The 27,827-nt window shown below is 36.8% G+C and overlaps 1 protein-coding gene across 17 annotated transcripts in view; it reads right to left on the bottom strand.

Annotated features, from left to right (window-relative positions):
• The window catches only part of Trpm3 (transient receptor potential cation channel subfamily M member 3), an 819,042-nt gene extending 795,603 nt beyond the window's left edge, over nt 1-23,439 (bottom strand). For all 17 annotated transcript variants that reach the window (XR_013438078.1, XM_078047505.1, XM_078047535.1 and 14 more), the window contains exon 1: nt 23,242-23,439. Coding sequence is in view for 16 of the 17 variants with exons in the window: in XM_078047505.1 (XP_077903631.1) it covers nt 23,242-23,424 (183 nt within the window). In the remaining variant the exon portion in view is untranslated. The remainder of the gene's footprint in view (nt 1-23,241) is intronic.
• Between the last annotated feature and the right edge of the window lie 4,388 nt (nt 23,440-27,827).

Below are 27,827 nucleotides of genomic sequence, written 5' to 3'. Positions count from 1 at the left end.
TTTGAACAACCAACAATAAAAAATAAATAAAATAAAATTTAAAAAAATATTTGTTTAATGGTTTAATCGACTGTACAAGAATATAAGAAATGCTACCCATAGTGAGAAAATCGACAATCTCTCCAGTCCTATTAACCCTTTCCTCTTTTAGGGTTTTTAAAGTTGCTTTTTAAAAAATTATTATCTGTCATGTCATGCTCTACTATTATGATGTTCACATATTTTATAACTTGCTTTTCCTCAATAAGAATTATTCTTCAAACTGTACATACCAAGAGAAGAAATGAGGTAAAGTAGGTTTCTCAGGATGATGCAGAATGTCAGGGATGAAATTCAATACTAGCTCGAAATTCAAAACTAACTCGAACTCCAAATCTTTCCCTTTTGGTACCAGGGACTGAACCCAGGGGCACTTAATCACTAAGCCACATTCCCATCCCTTTTTTATTTTGATAAAGGATCTTGCTAAATTGCTGAGGCTAGCTTTGAATTCATGATCCTCCTGCCTCAGCTTCCCAGGCTGCTGGGATTACAGGTGGGCACCACAGCTCTTGGCTCAAACTCCAGATCATTCCAAGTTGTTTTGTTTTGTTTTGTTTTGTTTTGGTACTGGGGAGTGAATCCAGGAGTATTTAACCACTGAGCCACATCCCCAACTCTTTTTTTTTTTTGTATTTTATTTAGAGACAGGGTCTCACTGAGTTACTTAGGGGCTTGCTAAATTGCTGAGATTGGCTTTGAACTAGCAATCCTCCTGCCTCCGGCCTTCTGAGCTGCTGGGATTCCAGGCAAAGCTGTTTTGATTGCACTCAGGGAGGGGTCATGGACATTGAGCCCCTTTTAGGTGCAAAGAGTCCTCATCCTTTGTTTTGTTGCTGCCATCTTTAAACTGTTACTGCCTCGATGTGGGGCTTTGCATTTTCATTTTGCACTGGGCCCCACAAATCATGTAGCTATTTCACAGGTTTTATTACGAAGAGCTTTAAAGTTTATTACTATCAGCCTGGCATTTTCTTTCTTGCAAGAATTTAGGATCTAAGTACTCCAAGTGATTTACCACCATATTCACAGTTGCAAAGCATTCACCAAAATGTTAAGGAAAAAAAAAAAAAAACATTTCCAGACCTAATCCCAGAGGTAATTCAGTGTTTCTTTTTCTCTGTCTTGAGAAATGCCTGCTATCTTCTTTTTATTCCTGTCATTAAATCTGTTCTCATCCTTGAATAAAAGATTACCTCCCCACCTCCATTTTTTTCCATTCCCATGAAACTACATTATTTTAAAAGTTCATAGATACCCAACAAAAGGTTTGTATAATGTGGTATTGCCTCTGGTTAGTCCATTATTCACAAATCCACTAAAAACACAAATAACTAAATTGATTAATTATACCTTAGAGAAATAACATTGTCTTATTGTAATTTTTTCTTCGGTAGTCAGTGATTCTATCCAATACCCTGGAGTCCTCCAGATGGTTGTTAGTGAAAGCGGTGATATTCATCTGTCCTGTAGCCCCCCCATCCGCCCCAATTCTCATGCAGAAGTTCTTATAAGTCAGTGGTTTCCAAAGCGTGACGCCCCAGCATCCCCTAGGAACTTGTTAAAAATGCAAATTCTCAGACCAGTCCTCAAGTTTATTTAGTTAGAAAGTCCAGAGGGTGGAGCCCAGCAACCTGTGTTTTAACCAGCCCTCCAGATGATTCTGATAATTGCTAATATCGAGAACCACCATGATAGATAACACTCATTAAAATATATTCAGATTCGGGTTATCAGCTAAGTCACCTAGGGATCTTACAGAACTCCAGTTTTCCAGCTCTGCCATAGAGATAGAAAGTCCACAGGTATGGCATGGTTCATCCAAGGATTCTGCATTTTTAAGCAGTCCCCAGGTGATTCAAAGAACCCATAAGGTTTGGGAGCCCTTCTCCAATGAAGTGACTATTTGAAATCATTTCATCAAAAATTTCATCAAGAATTACTGGACCGGTGTATTTGTTGTAGTTTTTTTTTTCTGTTGTGTGTGTGTGTGTGTGTGTGTGTGTGTGTGTGTGCGCGCGCGCACACACATATGTATCTCTGACAAATCTCTACAGAGCTTGACAAATTTGATCCACACATACTTGTTATGATGTTTTGGGCATGTTTCATCAGCCAATTTGCAAGTGATACTAGCCTAAAAGCCTCTATTAATGAAAAACACAAATGAAAAATCTACTAATAACAATAGCAGAGATTTATACTCATACCTGACTCCTTTTAACCCTTGAGCACATATTGAATACCTTATATTTATCAAGTTGCCCCAGGTTGCAAGAATTGACTGCTTGGCTTTCTTTTATAGAAAGAACCTTTCAAAACAGATTTAAAGAACCCTTCATGGAGGAACCAATGTTTGCAGGACACTGTACCTCATTTGTCAGTTCCTTTTTTCCTTCTGGGTATTGGCCAGAAGGAAATTGAAATGAGAAAAGACTTTGACTAAAAGTGCTTTTTGGGTTTTTTGTTTGTTTGTTTGTTGATTTTGTGGGTTTTGTTTGTTGGTTGGTTGGTATGGGGATTGAACCCAGGGGTGCTTTATCACTAAACCACATCTCCAGTCCTTATTTTTTATTTTGAGAAAAAAAAAAGTTGCTGAGGCTGGTCTCAAATTTGTGATCTTTTTGCCTCAGCCTCAAAAGGTGTATTTCTACTATCCTTCTCAACTCATTCCTCCATGACTTTCTTTTATATTCTTCAGAGAAATAAGAGTAAATATCTTTCCTGAGAGCTCATTTGTCAAACTTTGCTCCATATTTCAGAAAATTTCTGAGTAAAAATAAAAAATGTTCTACCTTTCCTTCAATTCTCTATACTTTTGTTTTTTGAGGGTGGGTACTGGGAATTGAACTCAGGGGCACTTGACCACTGAGCCATGTCCCCAGGCCTATTTTTGTATTTTGTTTAGAGATGGGTTTCACTGAGTTGCTTAGCACCTGGCTTTTACTGAGGCTGGTTTTGAACTGGTGATCCTCCCGCCTTAGCAACCTAAGCTACTAGGATTATAGGCATGCACCACTGCACCTGGCTCTCTATACTAGAGTACAGAATGTGAAACCAGGCAGCCTGGTTTCAAACCATATATATATATATATATATATATATATATATATAAATATATACACATACATATACATATACATATACATATATATATGACATTGAGCAACTTAATACCTCTCTGGGTTTCCTTGTGTGTAAAATAGATACAAAGAGGTTGCTGAAAAGAATAAATGATTCCATATACATAAATACACAGAAGAGTTTCTGACACATGGACTTCAATAGGTGTAACTATAATTAGAAATCCTGTCACATGTTCTTTTCAATCTGCTCTTTGCAGTTTGATTCTGCAAAGACACAGATTCTAGAATCCTGAACCATGTTATCCTGCCTCCAACAAAACATTCTGTGGTTCTGTTCTTGATTTTCTACAATACTTACATTATATTGCAAAACCTAGGGTTGTTTTTGATGCCCTGTATTATTCTCTAGCTGCTACACTGCTCCTCCAGTTCATGGTCTAAGAGAAGTACTGAGCACATAGTTTTGGATTCAGATAAACCTATATCTCCCTTCCCTCTGCTCTGCTCCAGTCTTTTTTTTAAATCTTTTTGGTTTTAGGTGGACACAATATCTTTATTTTACATTTATATGGTTCTGAGGATGGAACCCAGTGCCTCATGCATGCTAAGCAAGCACTCTACCACTGAGCCACAACCCAGCCCCTTTTGGGCTTTCTTGCATTCCTCAAACTTACCAAATGCTCCTATACCACAGGGCTCTTGTGCCTACTGTGGTCTCTGCCTTGACTTCACTTCCTCCGGGTTGGTGTCTCTGTGGTTTGTTCCTATGCTTCATTCTGGCATCAGCTCAACAGAACCAAAGAGCCTTTCCCTCCAGCTAAGATGGTGACCCCACTTCATTCCCTAGATATCTGCCTTGCTTTATGCTTCCTCTAGGCACTCATAATCACTAGATGGTTCATTATGGACTTATTTACTAGCCTGTGTATATTCAGCCAGTCCACACTGGAATATAAGCTCCACGGGGTTGGAACTCAATAAAATTGAAATGGTAATTGTTAGCCAGTTTGTTGTGCACACAGAATGAGATATTATATAAAATAGTGAAATCTTTGTAAATATAAAAGGAAACGTGAAAAAAATTCTGAACACACAGCAAATGTTCATTTTCTCCCTCTTCTTATCAGAAAAGAAGAGGGTGGGTATGTTTTGCTTCTCCTATATCCCTACCACCAATGACACCCCACAATCAGGGTCCCAGAGACTGGAGAAGAATGAATAGTAACGTTTCCATTTTATGGTCACTACTTAGGATAATAGTAAAAATCATCACATTTTAATTAGATTTTTTAAATATTTTGTTATGAAGATGTAAAAATATACTTCTTATGAGAACACAGAGTGAGATTAAATAAGAATGCTTGTGAAATGGGATTCTTTTGAGTAAGTGATTTTTCTAGTTTATCAACTTATTTTCTTTCACCACGGCTGTTGAACATCTTTCTCTCTGATCTTAATGCAGTTTCTCTCCTTAGTAAGTAGAAACATGAAACATAAATCCAGCTTCATCTTATGACAGAGCATAGTTTATTGGTTGAGGGTCATTGTTATGGACACCAATTTTCATTTGATATAATTGAAGATACTGAAGATACAGATTATTGGCCTGACTCTATTTTAACCTGGAGACAAACCAAAGTGATTACTTTCTCCAATTAAACTAGTAAAGGTTCTTAATTGTCTCTTGTTTGTCACATTTTTAATAGCAGATACTTCACACAAATACAACCTATTTAACAAGAGTTTTGTATTAAGTTTCACTTGATAAATTTAAAGTTTAGTTTGTTATTAACATCACAAAAAAATAACCAGTGTTAAATAAGCAATACAATTTAAAGTTTGAAAAGTGATTCAACATACTAAAAGTAATTTTTAAAGTAATTCACACAACTCAAATTAAATTGCCCTATTCTCACCTAATAATAATAACAAAAAATCATCAGTAATTCACAAGATTGCTAACAATATATTTTCATTGCTTTCGTTATTAAATACTGCCTTGACTTAGTCTCACTATCTATAGTAACCCTTAAGTCACCTTCAAATGCAAATCATCTTTCTGAGAGAAAAGATGCACATAAACTTGGTGTTTTTTTAAACATCTTGGCCCTAACTCACAAGTCAACAGAGTACTGAAACAAACAAACAAACAAATTAAACGGTGATTACATTTGAATATCTCAGCTATCATTTCTGAGTTGACTTTGGTAAGAACTGACTTCACTTCTCTGAAATTTAGTTTCTTCGTCTGTTTTGGACATCCAAATAAAACCTTAACAGAATGATGTCAAGATTACACAAGAGATTATTGAAAGTGCCATGTATTTAGAAATGCCAGAATTATGTTCATCCCTCCCCCAATCCCCTCTGTCCAGGACATGAAACATCTAAGTTCAGAGCACTTCCACTGTCCTCTGTCACTTCACACACAGTCACTGAGTTTCCACAACATGTCAGGCATTAAGCAAGATTTGGAGATACTTGGCAATGGAAAGTACACTCTTTTCTGAAGGAGCTCCTAAACCAAAGAACTAGGTGATATTCTGTCTACATATGATTTTGTTTGATAATCAAACATTCCCCCCCCAAAAAAGAAATAATGCTCAGCTTTCTACAATATGTATGATTCACAAACTATGCTGTAATATAATACCCAGTGAATTACCTTACTGCTCAGATCAGTGAAGGACTGTGATATAATCCTACTAGCTCAGTTGTCTGTCTCCATCAGGGCACCAAAAGGCACCAGTTATACAAGATGCAGGATGTTTGCAGAATGTTCTCCTTCCCCAAACTGCATTTAATGGATAATGGAACAAAAGTAGGACTGAACCATTGCTTCTCTTTGGTTCCTTCTGCATTTGTTTTTCATAGTCTATTCATTTGGAGTGTTTGCTCTAAATAACATGAATTAAGCTCTTGTTTTAGTTACTGTTACCACTGCATTCTATAGTTACATCCAATAACTTGATGATTCTTTTAAATAATGGGTTCTTTTAGTAGCTGTAATCCAAATCATTCCCACATTGTCCCAGGTCCTAGTAATTTGAATCATCATTGCTTATCTTTTAAGAAAAACTAATTTCATTTAGAGCTGGGGTATCAAACACTTTTATATGCTTAAAAGCTGATGTTTTTCTCACAAAATGACTGCCAGTAATTTAAAATAAAGGAAAATGATTGTAAAGCTTATCTTTTTGTTTGAAATGTGTCTTTACATGGAGAGATGACTGCCATATGAGGCCAGAGCAAAGGGAATAGATCTTACTCTGAAACTGGGTAATGGGTTGAAGACAACAAATGTTTGGAACAATTCTACTACTTGCTCTCAGTAAATCTTGAAGAGCTTAACAAAAGGCTTTGTAAATACCACAACACAATATAAGAAATACAGTGCTGGGCTGTATAATATCTCAGTGGTAGAGCCCTTGCCCAGCATTTTCTATTAGACCCTGGATTCCATCTCTAGCACTGAAAAAAAATTTAAAATGAAGAACAAGAAAAAAGAGACAGAGAAAAATATGATGAAGCAATGAATATAGTCTACTCACCAATTACCTTAAATTCAATCATATATAAGACACTACCACCACCACCATCATCATAATCATCATTTATCCCTATAGCTACAGCAAAACCCCTACCCAGGAATGATAAAGGGACATGTTTCTGTCTTGAGCCCAGGTCCAGATCTTGTCTTCAACTTGGTTCTGTGACCTTGCTCTGAATCCAGTTTTTAGCTTTTTCTAGTTCCTTCTCCGCCCTTTTCTGGTCCTTCTTTGTAATTACCAACTGCAGAATTTCTGAGCCTTCATGACTAACCACCTGCATAGAACATTTATCAGCTTTGTACTTACAAATACTTTAGTTTATTTTTCCCTAATTCTGAACAAGAACCAAAATTTCCATTTCAAATTGCTCCCCAAATGCACAAATGACTGTTGTAGATACACATACAAGCATGTGTGCTACAAATGCTACAGACAGGGGGTATTGTCTCTCTTCCTGACTTTCAATGGGACAACAGCAGCTCCAGATCAGGGTTCCTACCCCCACCTAATTCTTTGCTTTCCCAATCAGGAGACTACAGGAATTTTGGAACTCTCCTAAAATTCATCAGAATATCCATGTGCTATGGAGTGTTTCCTAAAAATATGTATGTTGAAAGCTAACTCCCAATGTAAGAGTCTTTAGAAGTGTGGCCTCTGGGAGGTGATGAGGTCATGATTGGGAAGCCCTTATAAATAGGACTGATGCCCTTACAAAGGAGAATTCAAAGGAATCCCCACCCTCATGAAACCCTGTGAGGGAGGTCACAGTGAAAACACTTCTGCCTATAATGTTTCCCTCACCTGCCACCAAATCGAGAAGCACCCTGATCTGGGACGTTCCAGCCAGAAGTACATTCATTTCTTACAGTTCATAAACTTCCCAGCCTATGGTGTTTTATAATAAAATCCCAGACTAAAACACCATGACAGATGCTCTGGGGAGAACAACCTACTTTCTGAAGTTTTATAGCTCAGTGGTTTTCACTGCCTGTGTGGTGTGGTTGAGGCAATCACAGTCTGCTACCCTAGAAAATTATTATCAACTGTTGTTTCAAAGATATACTTCCTTTGGGGTAAGTATTTCTTCAGTTTTATTTAGGGTCGTTTCTGTTTCCAGGGCCTGAGTTTTCTAGACTTCTTCACAAAACCACACTTCCTTAAAATGGCACAATTTTTAAAAGAATGAGAGTCTCAGCTTCTCACCTTATTTGACATGAGCATTGAAAACGATCCATTGCCAGGTCCTTGTTTGAGTGCTAACTTTTCACCATTCTTTCTTTCATATTAACAGTGATTTATAATAAGTATCTATTGTTGTGATTTTTATTTGTCAGTATATACTAGGCAAAAACGGCAAGAGCTCTTTTTAAAAAGTACTTTCTGATTCAAGATTCCCAGTTTAGGGTTATTTTCATTTACTAAGAAGGAAAAAACAAAAGGCTGGTTTTATGAAATAAATAAATAAAATTGACAAACCCTTAGCCACCCTAATGAAAAGGGAGAAAGAAAATTCAAATTACTAAGATTCATGATGAAAGGGGAAATGATATGATAGACAATACTGAAATACAGAAGACAATTAGAAACTACTTTGAAAATCTATACTCCAGTAAAATAGAAAACCTGGAAAGACACCAACAAATTTCTAAAGGCACATGATCAACCCAAACTGAGTCAGGAGGACATACACAATTTAAACAGATCAATTTTAAGCCAGGAAATACAAGATGCCACCAAAAGTCCACCAACCAAGAAAAGCCCAGGACCAGACGGGTTCACAGCTGAGTTCTACAAGACCTACAAAGAAGAATTAATACCAATACTATTCCATGAAATAGAAAAGGAGGGAACCCTTGCAAACTCCTTCTGTGAAGCTAGTATCAACCTGATACAAAAACCAGGCAGAGACACATCAAGGAAAGAAAATTTCAGACCAATATCCCTGATGAACATTGATTTAAAAATTCTCAATAAAATTTATACAATTATTTCTTGTACTTTAAGAGTCTTGTTAAGGAAGCTGGAGCCTAATCTGACGTGATGAAGATTTGGACCTACTTTTGTATGCAAAATGCATATAAAAACATATTTAAAAAATAGTACACCATGATCAAGTGGTGTTAATTCCAGGGATGCCAGGTTGGTTCAACATACAGAAATTAATAAACATAATTCATCACATCAATAGAGTTAAAGTATTGATATGATTATATCAATTGATGCAAAGAAAGCATTTGACAAAATACAGCACCCTTTCATGTTCAAAACACTAGAAAAACTAGAGATGGTAGAAACATACCTCAACATTGTAAAAACTATCTATTCTAAAACCCAAGACCGAACATCATTCTAAACGGAGAAAAACTGGAAGCATTCCCTCTAAAAACTGGAACATGACAGAAATGCCCTTTTTTTTTTACCAACTCTATGGAATATAGTCTTCAAAACTCTAGCCAGAGCAATTAGAAAGATGAAAACAATTAAAGGGATACAAATAGAAAAAAAAGAACTCAAACTATTATTAGCCTAGAAAATTATTATCAACTATTGTTTCAAAGATATAGTATCCTGATGACATGATTCTATACTTAGAGGATCCAGAAAACTTCTAGAATTAATAAATTAATTCATCAGAGAAATGCAAATCAAAACCACCCTAAGATACCATTTCACTCCTGTAAGATTGGCAGCCATTATGAAGTCAAACAACAATAAGTGTTGGCGAGGATGTGGGGAAAAGGGCACACTTGTTCACTGCTGGTGGGACTGCAAAATGGTGAGGCCAATTTGGAAAGCAGTATGGAGATTCCTGGGAAAGCTGGGAATGGATCCACCATTTGACCCAGCTATTGCCCTTCTTGGACTATTCCCTGAGGACCTTAAAAGAGCACACTATACGGATACGGCCACATCAATGATTATAGCAGCACAATTCACAATAGCTAGACTGTGGAACCAACCTAGATGCCCTTCAATAGATGAGTGGATAAAAAAAATTGTGGCAGCTATACACAATGGAGTATTATGCAGCACTAAGAAACGACAAAATCATAGAATTTGCAGGGAAATGGATGGCATTAGAGCAGATTATGCTAAGTGAAGCTAGCCAAGCCCTAAAAAACAAATGTCAAATGTCTTCTTTGATATAAAGAGAGCCACTAAGAATAGAACAGGAAGGAAGAGCATGAGGAAAAGACTAACAGTAAACTAAGACGAATGGGGGGAGAGAAAGGAAGAGAGAAGGGAAAACATATGGAAATGGTAGGAGACCTTCAGTGATACACAAAATAATAAGAGGTTATGAGGGGCAAGGGGGTGGGGGGAAAAAAAGGGGAGAGAATTGAACAACAGCAGAGGAGGTAGAGAGGGATGTTGGGAGGGGAGGGGAGGGGAGGGGGGATAGTAGGGGATAGGAAAGGTAGCAGAATACAACAGTCACTAATATGCCATTATGTAAAAATGTGAGTATGTAACAGAAGTGAGTCTGTATTATGTATTTGGGGAGTTCAAAACCCAATTGAGTCGAATGTATGAAAGATGATATGTCTTGAGCTCTGTAATGTTTTGAACAACCAATAAAAATAAATAAATAAATAAATAAATAAAAAATAAAAAATAAATTAATTCAGCAATGTAGCAGGATATAAAATCAATATCCATAAATCAAATGCATTTCTATACATCAGTGATGAATCCTGTGCAAGAGAAATTAGGAAAACTACTCCATGCACAATATCCTCAAAAAAAAAAATACTTGGGAATCAACTTAATAAAAGAGGTGAAAGACCTCTACAATGAAAACTACAGAAACTAAAGAAATAGCAGAAGTCCTTGGAGGATGAAAAGATCCCTCAAGCTCTTGAATAGGCAGAATTAATATTGTCAAAATGGCTATATTTCCCAAAGCACTATACAGATTCAATGCAATTTCAATTAAAATCCCAACATCATTCCTTATAGAAATAGAAAAAGCAATTGTGAAATTCATCTGGAAAAAATAAGAGACCCAGAATAGACAAAGCAATCCTTGGCAAGAAGAGTAAAGCAGAAGGCATCACAATATCAGACCTTAACCTGTACTACAAAGCTATAGTAACAAAAATGGCTTGGTATCTGCACCAAAATAGACACATAGAACAATGGTACAGAATAGAAGACACAGAGACAAACCCACATAAATACAGTTGTCTCATACTAGACAAAGGCATCAAAAACATACATTGGAGAAAAGATAGCCTCTTCAACAAATGATGCTGGGGAAACTGGAAATCCACATGTAGCAAAATGAAACTAAACCCCTGTATCTCACCATGCACAAAACTCAACTCAAAGTGGACTGAAGTCCTAGGAATTAGACCAGAAACCCTGCACCTGATAGAGGAAAAAGTAGGCCCAAATCTTCATCACGTCAGATCAGGCTCCAACTTCCTTAACAAGACTCCTAAAGCGCAAGAAATAAAATCAATAATCAGTAAATGGGATGGACTCCAACTAAAAAGCTTGTTCTCAGCCAAAGAAATAATCAATGAAGTGAAGAGAGAGCAGACATCTTGGGAGCAAATTCTTGCCAAAGGCATGTCAGATAGAGCACTAATCTCCAGGATATGTAAAGAACTCAAAAAACTTAACACCAAAAAAAAAAAAAACCCAAACAATAAATGGGCTAAGAGCTGAACAGACACTTCTCAGAAGATGATATACAATCAACCAACAAATATATTAAAAAATGTTCAACATTTTTAGTAATTATAGAAATGCAAATCAAAACTATTCTAAGATTTCATCTCACGCCGGTCAGAATGGTAGTTAGCAAGATTACAAACAATAGTAAGTGTTGGCAAGGCTGTGGAGGAAAAAAACACACTCATACATTGCTGGTGGGACTGCAAATTGGTACAACCACTCTGAAGAATGGTATGGAGATTCCTTAGAAAACTTGGAATAGAACCACCATTTGAACCAGTTACTCCACTCCTCAGTCTAAACCCAACTTAAAATCAGCATACTATAGTAATGCAACCTCATCAATGTTTATAGCAGCTAAATTCACAATAGTAGCTCAACTGTGGAAGCAACCTAGATGCCCTTCCACAGATAAATGGGTAAAGCAACTGTGGTATATGTACACGATGGAAAATTACTCATCACTAAAAGAGAATAAAACTATGGCATTTGCAAGTAAATGGATGGAGTTGGAGAATATCATGCTAAGCGAAGTAAGCCAATCCCCAAAAACCAAAGGCCAAATGTTCTCTCTGGTAAGTGGATGCTGATCCATAATGGTGGGGGTTGGAGAGAATGTAGGAACTCTGATTAGGCCAAGGAGAGGGAGTAAAGGGGAGGGGGCATTGGGTAGGAAAGATGGTGGAATGAGACAAACATCATTACCCTGGGTATATGTATGACTGCACATGCGGTGTGACTCTACATCATGTACAACCAGAGAAATGAAAAGTTGTGCTCCATTTGTGTACAATGAATTGAAAAGCTTTCTGCTGTCATGTATAAGTGATTAGAACTAATTTTAAAAGCTTTACAAAATGGTAAAAATTGTATTTTGCAACATCTATGTATAAAATATTAAATGAAAATATCAAAAATGTTATTTCATCTGTATAATTTTGATTCAATTAATCAAAAACTGAAAAATACATCCTTTATTCATGAGTCTAATCAATTGGTGGGCCAGTTTTACCAACATTTAAGCAGTCTAATAATTAATATAAGTTTAGTATATTTATAATATGAATAATATAGTAAACATATATATATATATATTGTTATCTAATATATTATCTTATGTTCTATACAAAATTTTCCCTCCCTCTATAACAAAGAAATATTTCAGAAATCTTTTTCACATTGTTTTCTCCTGTAATGTTTGAGGCTTTACCTTGTACATAGTGGTTGGTTGTGAAAATGCAAGTCAAAACATAACATTTTTATTCCCCGTTTACTAAGTGTCCACTAGCAAGGAAAGTTTCCGCTTCTGCAGCTATGAATCCAACACTCAGAAAACAAGAGGGTGCAATGAGTTCTCATTATTTTGTTGTGTTGTCTCCCAGCAAAACCTCATCCCAAAGAGATGAGTATTCATCATGGAGTTTAAGGCACCTCAGAGAGGATGTTTGGTGCCATTATAAGAGAACCCAGAGAGATCCCTCACCCCTCACATGAAACCACGTGAGTTTACAGCACAAACATGACTGCCTAAGAGGAGGGTCCCACCAGTCTTTGAACCCAGAGGTGCCTTGATCATAGACTTCCCCGGCCCCAGAATTATAAGAAATAAAGGATCTTTCACTGCCAACTTCATAACATCGTCTGGTAGAGTTAACAAACCAAATAGTAATATTGTAATGCCTGCGCAGGCAGAATATAGGCCTCCCAAGGAGGGCCACCTTCCCATCTCCAAAACCTGTAGATATGTTATTCTGCATAGCAAAAAGGAATTAGGGATGTATGTGGAGTTAATGTTCCTAACAATATGACTTTAAAGTAATACTATTCTGGCTTATTCAGGTGGGCTCAATGCACTCAGGATGGCCCTTAAATGTGTTTGAGAGAGGCAGAAGAAAGAGTCAGAAAAAGCAATGTGATGAAGACTAGAAGGGACACCGAGGAAAGCTTTGGAACCAAGGGATATAGGTGGATTCTAGAAGCTGGACAAGGCAAGTTGATGGATTTTCACCCAGACACTACAGAAAGGAAAGCAGCCCTGCTGGCTCCTTCACTTCTAGTCCAGGGAAAACCATATCAGACTTGTAAACTACAAAGCTGTAAGATAATAAATTCATGTTGCTTTTCGCCACTAAGTTTATACTAATTTCATGGCAGCAGCAGAAAATTCACACAGTGCCCAATATTATTTTTTTTAATTCTGAAAGCCAACACTTTAACACAGAAATAATTTGACAATGTGTTTTTACATATTCCATTTCTTAATGAGATTTTTAACTGACCTCCACAATTAAATGGCCAAATATTTTCTGCCAGTGGAATGAACACAATGACCTAATTAAAATCTAAGGTCTGACAGTACACGAACATGCCAACGCTACCACACAGCTCTGAGTTCTACTTTATAAAAACCATCTCCCAAGGATTTATCTTGAGTTTACTGTCTGAATTGTAACTCAGTATAAGCAAATAGTTCATGAGGAGAGTTCCTATTTTCTAAAGCTAATAATTGAAAAAAGGAAAGGTCTAGGGTGATATAATTCTTTGTATCACCATTTTGCAGTCCCCTGGTGAAATAATTCATACTGGTCAGGAATCAGCAAACTTCAGCCAAGAGCCATTCTGTTCACTGTTGGCTTTCCTTTGCCTAGGAGGTCTGAGTGATGTCTTGGTGACTAATGTTGAGAAAAATCAAAAGAAGAAGAATATTTTGTGGCATGTAAAACCTATATGAAATTCAAATTTCAGTATTTATAAATAATGCTTTATTAGAACACCATGGTGCCCTTTTATTTCCAGAATGTCTATGGCTGCTTTTGCTCTATGACAGCAGAACTGAGTAGTTGTAAGAGACCTGATGGCACATAAAACTTTAAATATTTACTCTTTAGCCCTTTACAGAAAAAGCTTGCCAACTCCTGCTCTGAGCAATAATCAATGGTAGCTAACCCACAAAATAAGAGGCAACCAGATGTGCCTGTGAAGTATTCTTGCCAAACAAATTAAAACTAATCAAGGTCCCCGGTTAAACTCCCAGTTCATGGGAAATACAAGGAACAGAGGAACATGTAAGATGACACCTCTGGGGTGTATTAATGAATTATATAATGGGAGAAACTCTACAGGATAAATATATTTTCTCTGACAAATAATTTTTCAAGGAAAAAGAGATTGAAATAGGAAAGCTATAGATTAAAAAGGACCATTACAATATGCCATTTAAAGCTGAATTTTTATTCAAACAAACTGAGGGCAAAAAACAAAATTATGAAATAATCAAAAATGTGATCCTAACTTTCTATGTATGGGCATTAAGAAATTAATTTATTTTAATTTCAAAATAGTGTTACAGTTTTGTTTTAATAAGGGACCCTTAGGGGTATAGGGATGTAGCTCAGTGGTAGATCTTCTTCTTAGCATGTGCAAGTCCCTGTGTTCAATCTCTAGTAACCAAATAAATAAAAAATACAGAGCTCTCATCTTTCAAATGTTTTTAGATAAAGTGATATAATACCTGAGATTATCTTGCAAATTAACTCATCTGGAGGGAAGAAATAAAAAAATCAGAATATAAATCGAAGCTAGTTATAGGCTTATTATTCTATTTCCTCTACTTTTGCATATGTTTGAAATTTTCCATAATATACATATTTTAAAGGGCATTCTTTCTCAAAGGATTTCAGCTTCAAAAGAGAATAATTTTATAACGATGATTTATCTCAAAGCATAAAGAAACCAATAATAAAATGCCAAAAGCAAAAAGTAGGCTGTATCTCAATATATATGAATTTCACATTTTAGTTCCAAAAATGTCAATAAATTTACCTTCAGTAAAAACATATAAGAATAGGGATTTCAAATAACAAGATTTGCTATGGAAAGCAATGCCTTTGAAAAGACAAGCTGATTTTATTTTTTAAAGCATTTTCAAAACCATAAGTCCCATGCAATCATTAGCCTTGTATTTCCTTTTGGCTTTACCCAACAAATTTCTAATTTCAGAAAAATTAAATATTGCAAACAGTATTTCCCTGTCAAACCAGGGCAGCTTCTGCTTTAGATATTTGTCATAATATCTCCAGTTAACTCTAAGAGTTACTTAGGTAACTGCTTTCATTTAATGAGCAGCTCAGACCAGACTAAACTAGCTATGCATATGATATATGTATCATTCATACTTCATCTTGGGGGCAGGTATTTCCATCCTCATTGTATGATGAAAGACCTAAGACACAGAAATATTAAGTTGCAAAACCAACGAATGAACAGAGTCAGAATGCAAATCAATGGTGTCTAATTCGAATGTTTATAGAGTCTTACATTGGCAGACTAGCACTGCTGCCTTTCATCCCCTTGAAAAATGTCTCAATTTAAAGATTAGGTCTAGACAAGCTTACTGTTAAAAGAAAAAAAAAGTCTAAAGAAGGAGAAACCTCCCCATCTTTGTTTCTTCAAAATAACAGTATCAGTTCCTGAGTTTAAACACTTTCAAAAGTATTTGCAAGTTAAGGAATAAGGAGACAAGCAAAAAATTATGTTCACTGAATATATGGTCTGTAATGGCAAAATTAATTAGTTAATTAATTTAAATAAATTTTGTCCCTAAGGGAATAAACTATATGTAGTTTAAACATACTTTGGAAAATATGCTGCATCTACACATAATCCCTCAATATACCTCAAAAAGCATAATGTTGAATTGAAAAATTATGAATAATGCATACTATACAACACAATTCATTTTAGCCACACATAGTCACAATAGTTACATATCTTTATGAGTACATCATTATGTAATAATACATAAATATGTATATTTTTAATTGTTTGAGAATGAACTTTGATTTGAGAGTATTTCTTACCTTTAAGGAAAAATATCAAGAGAATGGAAGGGAGATTGCTTAGCTATATTTATAATGTTTTCTGTCTTTTTAAAAGATATGAAGAAAAGACAACAAATTATAAACCTTTATTTAATATATGTCAAGATTATGACAACCCTCTTCATAATATTTTCTATAATATTTGTATATTGGAGACTATTTAAGCTTTAAATAAAAATAAACTGCTATAAATATGTTTCCTTTACAAGAAAAGAATCCTGAGTGAATCTTAAATTCAGTAGGTAAGGAAGAAGGGCTGTTCTAATAGAAATGGTGAGACATCCAAATTGTTCTGGGTTAGTTTTTTATCCCTGTGACCAAAGTGACTGACACAAATAATTTAGCTGGGGAAAAGATTTATTTTGCTTCACAATTTCAGAAGTTTCACTGCATGGACAGCTAGTTCCATTGTTTGGGGCCTGAGGTAAGGCAGAACATAATGGTAGAAGGCTATTGAAGATGAAAGTTTTTAAACTCAAGGCAGCCAGGAAACAGAATGTGTGTGCAAGGAAGAGGTCAGGGACAACATATAGTCCCCAAGTGCAGACCCCTATTGATTAGACTCCTTCAGCCATGTCCCACCTGCCTACAGTTTGAACCACCACCTCCCAGTAGTCCATTCAAATTATTAATTCATCAAATGGATCAATCAATTTAATTAATTAATTAATCCATTGTGGACATGCTGCTTTGGAGACTGAGATTTTTATCACCTGAGGGTGGGGAGTTCTGAGTTGTTAGTCAGTGGTAGATCACTTGCCAGGCATGCATGAGGCTTTACGTCTTGATTCCTCAGCACTGCACAAATAAAAGAATGCTAACACATGACTTTGTGGAACAGTATAGATACAAATAAAGAGATCTTAGGTAATTTCCCAAATCCCTTGGTATATTTGGAGAGGTCATAGAAAGACATGAAATGATATTTCAGCAATCTCTGAATAATTGACAAGGAAAACCATAAAAATACATATTTTCTTGCATGACAACTTGAAAATTAGTACACTAACATTAACATTAGCTAAATATGTACTAAGTAAAACCTGCAAAAGAATCAATAATCAGGTCCAACTTCCACCAGGCAAGTGTACAAAGACAAAGAGATAAGGCAAAACTGAATATAAGACAAGAAAAAGTAGGCCTTCAACTCTCCCATAAAACGAATGACACTTCCCCTAAGCTGAATGACGAATTTTTCACTGAAATTATCTCTTCTACTTATCTAAAATTTCTTCTCCAATAAGTTCTTCTTTCCCAGTCTGGGGATGTATCTCAGTGGTAAGTACCCCTAGGTTCAATCCTGAGTACCACACACACACACACAAAAAAAAAGTCCTCTTCGCAAATCAAAATGCTCAAATCTTTCTTAGCTTACAAAACAAAATATGTCTACCTCTATTTTTTCCTTAATGGACTAGAGTCTGAAATCCACCTTTTATGAATTGGATAGTATTACTTTTATTAACTTACTTATTAATAGATTAATTTATTTGAGTGCTTACTTTGTGACAGGTACTGTTCAAGGCTCTTGGTTGTATTAGTGAACAAAACAAAGAAAAATTCTGGGGAACTTACATTCTAATGTAGTAAATAATGAAAGTCCTAACGGGAATGCAGGAAATAGACAATTACACATGTTATGTACTTAGGTAGGTGTGTGGTACACAGCAAGCACTACATAAGTGTCTGCTCTTACTGTTGCTACCTCTCTTTCCCCTCTATTTTGCCTCCCCTCCATCTGCCTTGGTGACTCATTTCAAATGATTCTCCAAAACCTATCAATGCTTTCTCTCTAAATTGCCAGATCCAAGAAATTTTTTCTTCCTCATCTTCTGAGAATTAGGCATCATGTCTAGGAAGCTTTGCTCAAAATATCCCATCACTACCTTTAAAGAAGCATTGACTACTTTAAAGTTTGCTCCAGGTACTCTAACTTACAAAACCTAGCCCCAGAAATCTCTGTCTTGTTGCTTTACTTAAGCTTTCCTCTATAGTTAAACTCTCAGTTCTACTAGGGAAGCTGTCTAATACCTACCATGGTGCCTAACATTTTTTAAGTGCTCAACAAATGTTAGAATAAGTTTCTATAAACATTTCTCTAATTCTTTCATTTTTGCTCTACCAGACCTCCTTTGGTTTTGCAAATGAAGGAAACAAAAAGTAAAATGAACACAGAGACCATCACAGCTGGTCTAATCAAATGAATATTATTTTTTTTTTGCTATTTATATTTTTAATGATTTGATTGTTTTTAAAATCTCAATAAATAATGGCAGGAGGAACTGTTCTAATATATTTTGGAATAATTTGAAACCAATTTAAAACTATTGCCATGCAAAGATATTTTATTCCCCAAACATAAAATGCTTGAAATATATGTTTTCTAATAGAGTCGTGGACCTCAAATTGAAGATGAAATTAAATTAATTAAACTAATTTTTTTGCTATGGTAATGTTAAGGGGAAAACCCCTATTAGTTATTACATTAATTTATTAGAAAGATATTTCAGAAATGCCTAAACACAATGGACCATTATCAGAAAATGTTTACTTCTTCATAAAAAAAACCATGATAACAAGAAAATACAACAGTATTCCTTAGCAATACAATATTGTTCTTTTCTTAATTTTTTTTCAGCACAGTGAGACAAAAATCAACCTGTCAAGAAATGGTTTACTCTGTAATGGACTAGCACTGTAGGAGATTCGTTCTGCTTTCACCAGGAGAGCCCTTTGTATATCAAGAACAAACTATTAAGGGTTGAATGACACTGCAATAGCATGTTAGACACTGAAAAGGGAAAAAAAAAAGGATCATTCTCACCAAGTTGCACTTGGTTCTACCACAGTCACCATGGAACCTTCCATCCACACAAACCTCAACTAGGTACTGAGTTGACAAGAGTTTTTCTGACTTTAGCCCTGAGTTGAAATCAGCTTTTTCTTATTCATTTTCAGATCTTGAAGTATCCACCCCTTTTTGCAAGAAGAACTGGAAGTCATGTACTAGGTCCATTCCATGTCACAAATGGAACAAGGCTTATTCATGAGTTCTCCCCTGCACACATAGCATCTCAAACAGTGAGGGAAGAGTAGATTTGGTAACCAGCTGAGATGGACCTGCCTTCTGTGGAGCACTGCTGATTTTATATACTCACTGCTGCTTCTATATGCTCTTAGTTGCCCACTTGCCTGCACAAGGTATGACAGTCTACGGTTGGCACCTGCTGATCAGGGTAATTATAGCATTAGTGGAAGCAAGCATGCTAGCTAAGGTCGAAAAACAAGTCTAATTACAGGTACTCTATCACTTCACTCCTTTGGAACTGTTTCTTCTTCTTATACAAAATTTCCTTAGAGATTAAATTAAATTTGCATCTACTTGAAAACAAGTCTTGAAATAGTTGTGAGTCTAGAGGAAATCACCTTTTAAAATTAAAAACACATAATTTTAAATGAGCATTTGGTATTTGTAACACTAGACAACACTTGCTGAATTACCTTCAATAGTTCTCCACGCATTTCTGTGCAGCTAAAATCAAAAATAGGAATGACAAACACAATTTTAAGGAAAAATATGAGATTGAGATCTTACAGAAAGAAGTTTTAAATTATTTTTATGCCTATTGACAAACTCAACAAAACATTATTTAAAACACTAATATCCAGAAACTCACTTTGTAATCCAAAATTCAGATATTTAGCTTTCATACTGTTCTAATAAATTTGACATAAAATTCATTTGTTTATTTTAAAATACTTTCTAGATTTTAAAACAATCTCTGACCAATCTTAGAGATGAACAGTTTCCAAGGAAGGAATATTATTCAATTCTACCTCACCATATTAGAATGTTTTGATTGGGGTATAATTTGCCTACCAAAGCAACATAAATTCATAAAACTTTCATTAGGATTCCATGAATCCTAAAAAGAAGAAAGAAAAGTGACTTGCAAAAATGTTTTCAAATCAACAAGGATTGATTTGTTGGGAATTCCCACAATTGTGGCCTAGACTTAAAAACACACCTTTTAAATGCCACCGTGAGGACTCAAAACAGCTACTGCCCCTTCCTCCAGCTACTCCCCTGGACAGTGCTCCTTCTGCCTGGCACCAGAATAGAAGCAGATCCCAGAGAGCTCTGGCCAGGGATGGCACACATTGTCCTACTCCAAGCCTACCATACTCCCTGAAAAAACAGAAGACCACACTCTACACACCAAAGAGATTGCCAGGAATGGAACTTCTGATTCTAATATTGCCATCAAAATCAGGGAGCCACTCAAACTCTAAGAAAACCCCTAGTTATCTAGACCTAAGTAAGTAGAAAATGTAACCAAAGTTGAGTCAAACAGACCTCTCCTATATTTCATATTCAAAACACTAATGACTCAAATCATAGAAAACAGTCCTCTGAGCAGCCAAGATTGTGACAGAACTCTCATTGCTGAAGTAAATATCTTCCATTTACCCTCATGTATGCTTGTTCTTTGTGAGAATGAAAAAAAAAATAATGCAATTATTCCGTTTGGAGAAAGTGTCATGGGCTTTACCATTCCCTGGGAATAACTTTAAATGGAAGTGATTTCTAGACTCTACTTAAAGCACAGAAGATAGAAACAAAGACTGCTTTAATAAAACTACTACATACTCATTGTATATTCTTGAAAGAAATGAGAAAGATGTAACAAAGCCCCCATGTTTCATTTTTAACCAAATTTACCCACATTTATCTATTTTGCTTTTAAAGGGAAGAAGAAGATTTTTTTCTTCAAGTGATTTTTATCAGAAGGGAAGTCACAGTATTTCTGAATATAACACACAATGAAAAAGATGCCCAGCTACATCACAGACTATCTTATTCATCCATAAGAACAAAGGAAAGGCAATATTATTTACATAAAAAGCTTTAATCTCTAGAGTTTAATCTATTTTCCTGACATAAAATACAAATAAAGTTGAAAAAACACCAGCTCACCTTAAGTGGGAGAAAAATTGTTACCTTGAAGATTAATTAATAACTTTTATGAACTTGTCTGCTACCATCATCATTCCCTCCCTCTTGTTTGTAAAAATAAACTGGATGTTTACTAATGAAGTCAAAAGTTTTGTTAACAACTAAAGGAATCAAATCTTGGCTAAAAACTATGATCCCAGGTGTAAGATTTATAAAACCTAATTATCTTTAGGTTTTTCTTGTTGTTTTCATTGTTATTGTTATTCTTGTTTAGACATGGGTCATTAAAATCACAGGTAGGAGATGTGTTTTTTTTATTTTTAGAATGAAATCATAACCAAACTGGCCATGCAATATGAGAATAAGAACAGGCTTTTGTCATAACTGGTTCTTAACTAGATTAGTAATGTTTCACTTAACAAACACTCTAGAGTAATACAGCACTATCGTCACCCTAAGAAAGCAGGAAGACAGCTACTTTCCAGATGTATCTGGTTGTCATGGTATCCTCTTATGCCCTCTCACACTTAACATTCTAGGTAACAAATCTGCAAGCTATTTAGTCTAACTTATAACATAGTTATATGAAAATTGAATATGTTCCTCATATAGACTATCACACACCTGTTGAACAGAATCAAAGAAGCAGCATGAGAAGTTCCTTAGAATAACACTTGGACTTTTATATAAAAGGAGATTAAAATTAATTCTTAATTCACATAATTGATTTTAAAAGCTATCTTAAGTTTTATATTTTCTATGAAATTATTTTTGAAAACCCTATCTTCATATCAATAGTCTCCTCTCTAGACATTCTCAAGTCTGCCTTTCTAAATAAACAATATTCTATGCCTGAAATAAAAATAATACATTTTAAGTATACTACATCCATATTTAGATGAAAAAGCTGCCCGCAAGAGATATTAGATATTTGAGAAAAAAATCCCCAAACTTTACATTTTCTGCTACTAGTTTTTGTAAACAAGCAAGCAAACAAAAGCAATATGCTAAAATTGTGTTTATATTTATTCTCTGGAAATAATGTTTAAACAACCTACATTCTAGAGATTTGTAATCCTTCAATAACCACCCCTCAAAAATCATAACAGGGTTACATTGCTCATACTATAGTATACAATGCTATGTATCAACCATTCTTTAAATTAATTCAAATTCTCTTCACTATGCAATATCTGCATCAGTCCCCATAGATGTAAAAACAATAAGAACAGATACGTAAGCTGATATTCAAAATGATGTTTCAGAAGTTGAAAGTGGTATACCCTCCTTCGCCATGAGCAACAGGAGTGCTATGTAACTCTCTTCTAGAACAGAGTTCTCTCCCTCTACAACAGGGAAACAGATAATATTTAAATACTAAAAATGCAAATACTTCTCTACACACAAGATGCCGATATTAATTTCACCTGAGTGCTTTTATTGCACCAATTAGACATTGAAGAGGATTTGACACATGGGAAAACTGTTTTGTGAATGCGGTATATGTTGAACAGTAGGATTATAAGCACCTGGGTTATTCTTGCTATTCTCTACATGCAAATGACTTCTGCAAACAATTAAACGCACCCATTAAAATAGTGGGAGTGTGAGATAGAAAGAGCAAGTGTTGAGTAAAAATATGGCATGCCCTTCCTATTCCGCCCTCATTCAGCTGATGCCAAGTACCTTCAAACATGGGGCACAGACCCTCGAGGACGTACACATGAGTCACAACAATGCACTCGACAACATCTCACACGCTCTGTTAATTACAAAACTCTAATGATCTGACAGCGAGCCCTTGTCCTCTCAAACATGTTTTCCATTTTTGCAGAGACGTCAGGGGGACTCCCCTGGCTAAAGGGAGGGAAGGCGCTCCTTCTTGCCCCTCCTCGCAGCCCCCAACACTTGTTTCATCAGAAGCGGCTCCACAAGTTCCTGGTTCGACCGCCTAAGGAGGCAAGTTCAGCACCATGGAAAGGGCTCGAGTCCCGCGCAGAGGGAGAAAGGAAAGAGACTACGTGGGCTTGTCCCCCGCCACTCACCGGCGTCTGCTGCGAAGGCAGTCCCGAGCGCTTGGTAGACCCCTGCTTGGAACTTAACCTTTTCCACGACTCGGCAAACCTGCCCCGGCTGGCGCTCCGGCTGCGCCTGCGGTTCTCCGCGCTGTCCTCGCGGTCCGAGCATCCCCGCTCCATTTCGGCTGCATCCCTCCACTTCTTCCCCATGCTAACTTGGCCTCTCTCCTCGGGGGAAAAAGCCAGGCGCCCTGCGCTCTTTGCCGCCTATGTCTCCAGCCTGCGCTCAGCTTTCCGTTGGCGCCGCCTTTGCCTCTGCTGGCTCCTGCCAGAGCCAGGCGCTGGGTTACCGCCGCCGCCAGCAGGCTGCGCTTGCGCCCGCGATTGGCTAAACTGTGGGCTGGGGCTGCGAGCGCCACCTGCGCCCAAGCCAGCTTCCTTTTGCGCCCCCAAATCACTCACACTCCGCAGCCGCAGCCTTCCCTGGGGGACCCACGGCCCACGCCTGGGGCTGTGAATGCACCACAGGGTGGCTTCACGCAGTCGCCCCACCCCGCCCAGTCCCCCAGGGCTGGCGACCAACCTTGCCCTTTTCAGAGCTGCGGGTAGAAACACGGGCACACACACTGCGTGGGTGGAGACTCCAGTAGACTTAGACAAAGACAGCAAGCGTGCAACTTTGTCCTCTTTCCTTTGCTCTTCCCTTTCTTTTCCTTTCAACAATTGTTTTCTAAGTATCCGTGGGGAGAGTCCAGCTCATCTCCTTGTCAGATGCCACGCTAAATTCTTTCTCGCGCTTGTTCAGATTAGCCCACTGGGGCTCAGACTTGGCTACACACGGAAGTTACCTGAGTAGTTTTTCATTATAAATGTTTTTAAATGCTGATATTCCTTAGAGAATCTAATTTAATTGGCCTGACTCTGGCCTGGGAATCAGGATATTTAAAAGCTCCCCAAAGGGCTAAGGATTAGCTGCGTGGTGGAGCTTTTGCCTGGCAAACTCCAGGCCCCAGAACTGCAAAAAAAAAAAAAAATCAAGTAAAACAAACAAAAAGCCCCTCCTCTCCACCATCCACAATTAAGCCCCAAGGGCCTGTGGGGGAGGAGCAGAGGAGGGTTCTTGGAAGGGAAGAAGTTAGTGCTGAGGCATCAACTCATTTTTCTCTTCAGGGGTAGGAGTGGGTATTCAGTTTACCCTTTCGCTCCTGGAGAGAGATTGGGTACAGCAGTTGAAGATGATTGGAGATGGATTTGTGGTAGTATTACAGTGTGCTGTATATTCTTTGTCAATTCCACCTTGTCATCCTTTCATGTATTTGCCGTCTGCTCATTAGAAGAAAGTCAGGCAGTCTCCAAAGGCTTGTGTCGATTATTTTATCAGGCTGCGCTGTCCTCATGTTAAGGAATGCCTTGATCAGATGGAGAGGGCAGTTGGGGGGCATCACAAATTTACAAAAGCTGAAACAATGTCCTTACTTATTATTAAAGGAGGTGAGGCCTAAAATCTCTCCTAGTTGAAAAGGTCTGACTTGTTGCTTATCTGTTGCAATAATAACAGATAAAATTTCATTTCTTTCCTAAATCAAGCATTCTCCCTCCTATTTGAATGCTGCCTGGTCCTCCCAGGAGGAAAGGGGAGGGGGGGTGAAACAGGAGGGAAGAGGGTGAGAAATACTGAAGCAAATGTTGGTGTTGTGGTACAAGTTGTGAAAATCACTGTCAGATGGTCAGTCTGATTAAGCAGAGATTTGGGAATTGGCCTGTTTATGAGAATGGAATATAGAGTTCTAAAATCCCACAGGTGTGCACCTATGTGAACTGCTGCATTAGCATTAATCCTGTCAGTTTAAGCAAAAAGACTTAGGATGCATATATCTTAACTTTTTCAACAACCCTTTGTGTCCATAAATCACATATCCATATTAAACCAATGAGACTGCATAATGTTTGAAGCATCAGTGACATTTAATGGGATAGCCACAGGGTCCATTTTCTATTTTCTTGCTTCCTATCTAAATTCATGAATTTGAAATTATTAGTGACATTTCATAGAAATACAATAATTCAGTATAAATTTCAAATAAAACAAAATAATTATGTTGAGTTTATAAATTATACAGTTATGAGAACTAAATTGCAATTGGGAGTAGAATGAAAGTCCACAAATTAAGGCAAAGTAAATATTTGGTTTTTTCTTTAATTGCCTACAAAGAGACATAGAGATGAAAACCCTGTGTGCTAACCTGAATAACTCAAAAGTTTACCCTTTAGATGTAAGTGATAACATCCCTGAAAAGGAGCTAAGAAGGAGTCTTCACAGATGTATCAAGGCATATCATCCAAGAACACTCACTTCATGGAGCCACAAGACCCTGGCTTCCCCATATCAGCCCGTTAAGAGAAAAATGACCCTGCCGTCAAGGGTAGCTTTCATAAAAGAAAATGAGCACTCAGAGCAGCTGGTGAGTTTTTTTAAATGTACTTAGAAAAATTTAATGATGAGTAGTGATTGCATATGGCATTTTTTTTAGCTGTTTGGTCTAAAAATGAGCTTTCAATTGCCCTTATCATAGAACACTGTTTTTAAAGGCTTGTTTGAACATGATCTCTGCATTTCTTTTTTCACTTGACAAGTAGCAAAAGTGCCTGGGAACTGTACAAAGAGGCTACATTATATATGATTCTCGACAAGCAAAAATGGGCCCTTTCCCCTTCTGATGTTCATTTGTCTTTCCAGAGATCCTAATGGACAGGAACTGGAAAGCTAGGTTGAAAGTCTATGATATTTCTTATGAAGTTAGCAGAGAGTGGCAGTGTCAAAGCTAAGAACATGTTGAAATCCCTAGGATTGAAATACTGGCATCAAGGCTAGAAACTGTTTCCATTCTCCAGAGCAGTTTAGCTTTACTAGAAAAGAATCACTGAGATTAAAACTGAAGGTTAATAAATTTAAAAATCAAATGGGAAGTATGACATGTCCTCATTCCTAGATGTTAAAGAAATATCAAATTAATTACATAATATTAAGGCTCTTAAATGACTGATCTTTTATATAAAATGAAATGTTAATGTAGACATTTTATATATGTGTCAATAAAATATAACATTTTTAAGGATTCTGAAAAATAAACTTTAAACAGTATTTTTTAAAAAAAACTCAAGCAAATATCAAATGCTAACAGTCCTCCATTAGCCCAGGCACTCTCCAATCTGAGGCCTTTATGGTTATACTAGCCTGTTGATGAGTCTATAATCAGAGGAAACCCTCCAAACCCCATTTTCTCTAGGTCACATGCTCTTGCACTTTGTTGCAAGAGTTAATAGGCAATATCTTTTCCTTGGTTATTTCCAGGACATGTAATCCCATAGGCATACCCAGGGACTAACTAGACCAGGAAGGTGCGAGGCGGAGGGAAAACATTGAGAAATGATGAAAACTACCAAGCTGTGTTGGATCCCAAAACACTCCTGATAAAATAAGAGACTGTGAACCATAGTTCATCAATTTTCATACTCTCATTTTTTTTTCACATTTTAACCTCTGAAATCAGGATGCTTTTTGTAACAGATGACATCTCAGATGTGTTGTAATATAGTATATTGATTCACAGCATCTTGGAGTGAGATGGATGTGAAGAGGTCTAACTTTTAAAGTCTGACAAGCTATCACTCATCCTCTGCCTAAACATTCAGCCTTCAGCATTAAGTATTTTCTTTCTCATAAGCAGAACATTTCTTTATTAAATAGGTTTAAGTATTAGGAAGCCCATCATTATAAATTAAGCTGAAATCCATGCTTTCTATCCTTATTTTAAATTCTGGAGACATTTTAACATATGTTCTCTTCTTCATAATAATCATCAAGTATTTGAAGATGGTCTTTATCCATCCCCTATAATTTTTCTTCTCTTAGACAAACAATGCTTGGTTCCTTCTGTCATGTCCTTCCATACATCAGGACCAGTCAGAATCGGCATTCTCCCATACTAAGAGAAACTTGAAAATGGTGTTCAATGAACTTGGGGCAATTGCTTTGTGAGTTCACTGAAAGCTTAATCACTCTGACTAGACTCTCTGTGAAGTGGGATTAGTCAATACCCAGGAAGCCGAAGACAGGATGTAGGATTTGTATTTAGTCATGATTAGATTCTCTTCAGCAGACTTGAGGGCTGAGTTTCACACAAGCCAAAAAAGTGTGAGAGTTGAAACGATTACCCCTGTAAGTCAGGCAAAAAAATCGCCCAAAGCCTATGACTATTAATCAAGAAAATGGACAGTAGGGTTATCCTGGTTTATGTAAATTGGTCATCTATGTGGATGAAATTCTCTGAGTAATAGTTCCCCAAAATATCCTCTTTCATGGGAAAAACAATCTCCTATCTCCCCTGTCATACCTTCTGTCAAGCCTGCCCATGGCTACATACATCCTAAAGTCCTGACAGCAGAAGGCACTGCAAGCCAGAGAGCCTGGCTACCCAACTGTGCTCCCTCCTTCCCTCCTTGTCTATAGGCCATGCATCAACATGGTACAAACCAAATCCTTCAGGTATCCAGGCTTTCTACTCTTTAAATCACAGTATGATAGTAAGAATTTTTAGAACAAACCATTGTTT

The sequence above is a fragment of the Ictidomys tridecemlineatus genome, chromosome 4 (assembly GCF_052094955.1).
Source record: "Ictidomys tridecemlineatus isolate mIctTri1 chromosome 4, mIctTri1.hap1, whole genome shotgun sequence".
In the NCBI taxonomy this organism is placed as follows: Eukaryota; Metazoa; Chordata; class Mammalia; order Rodentia; family Sciuridae; genus Ictidomys; species Ictidomys tridecemlineatus.
Note: the sequence above shows the minus strand (reverse complement) of the source record. Positions and strands in the feature narration are given on the sequence as shown.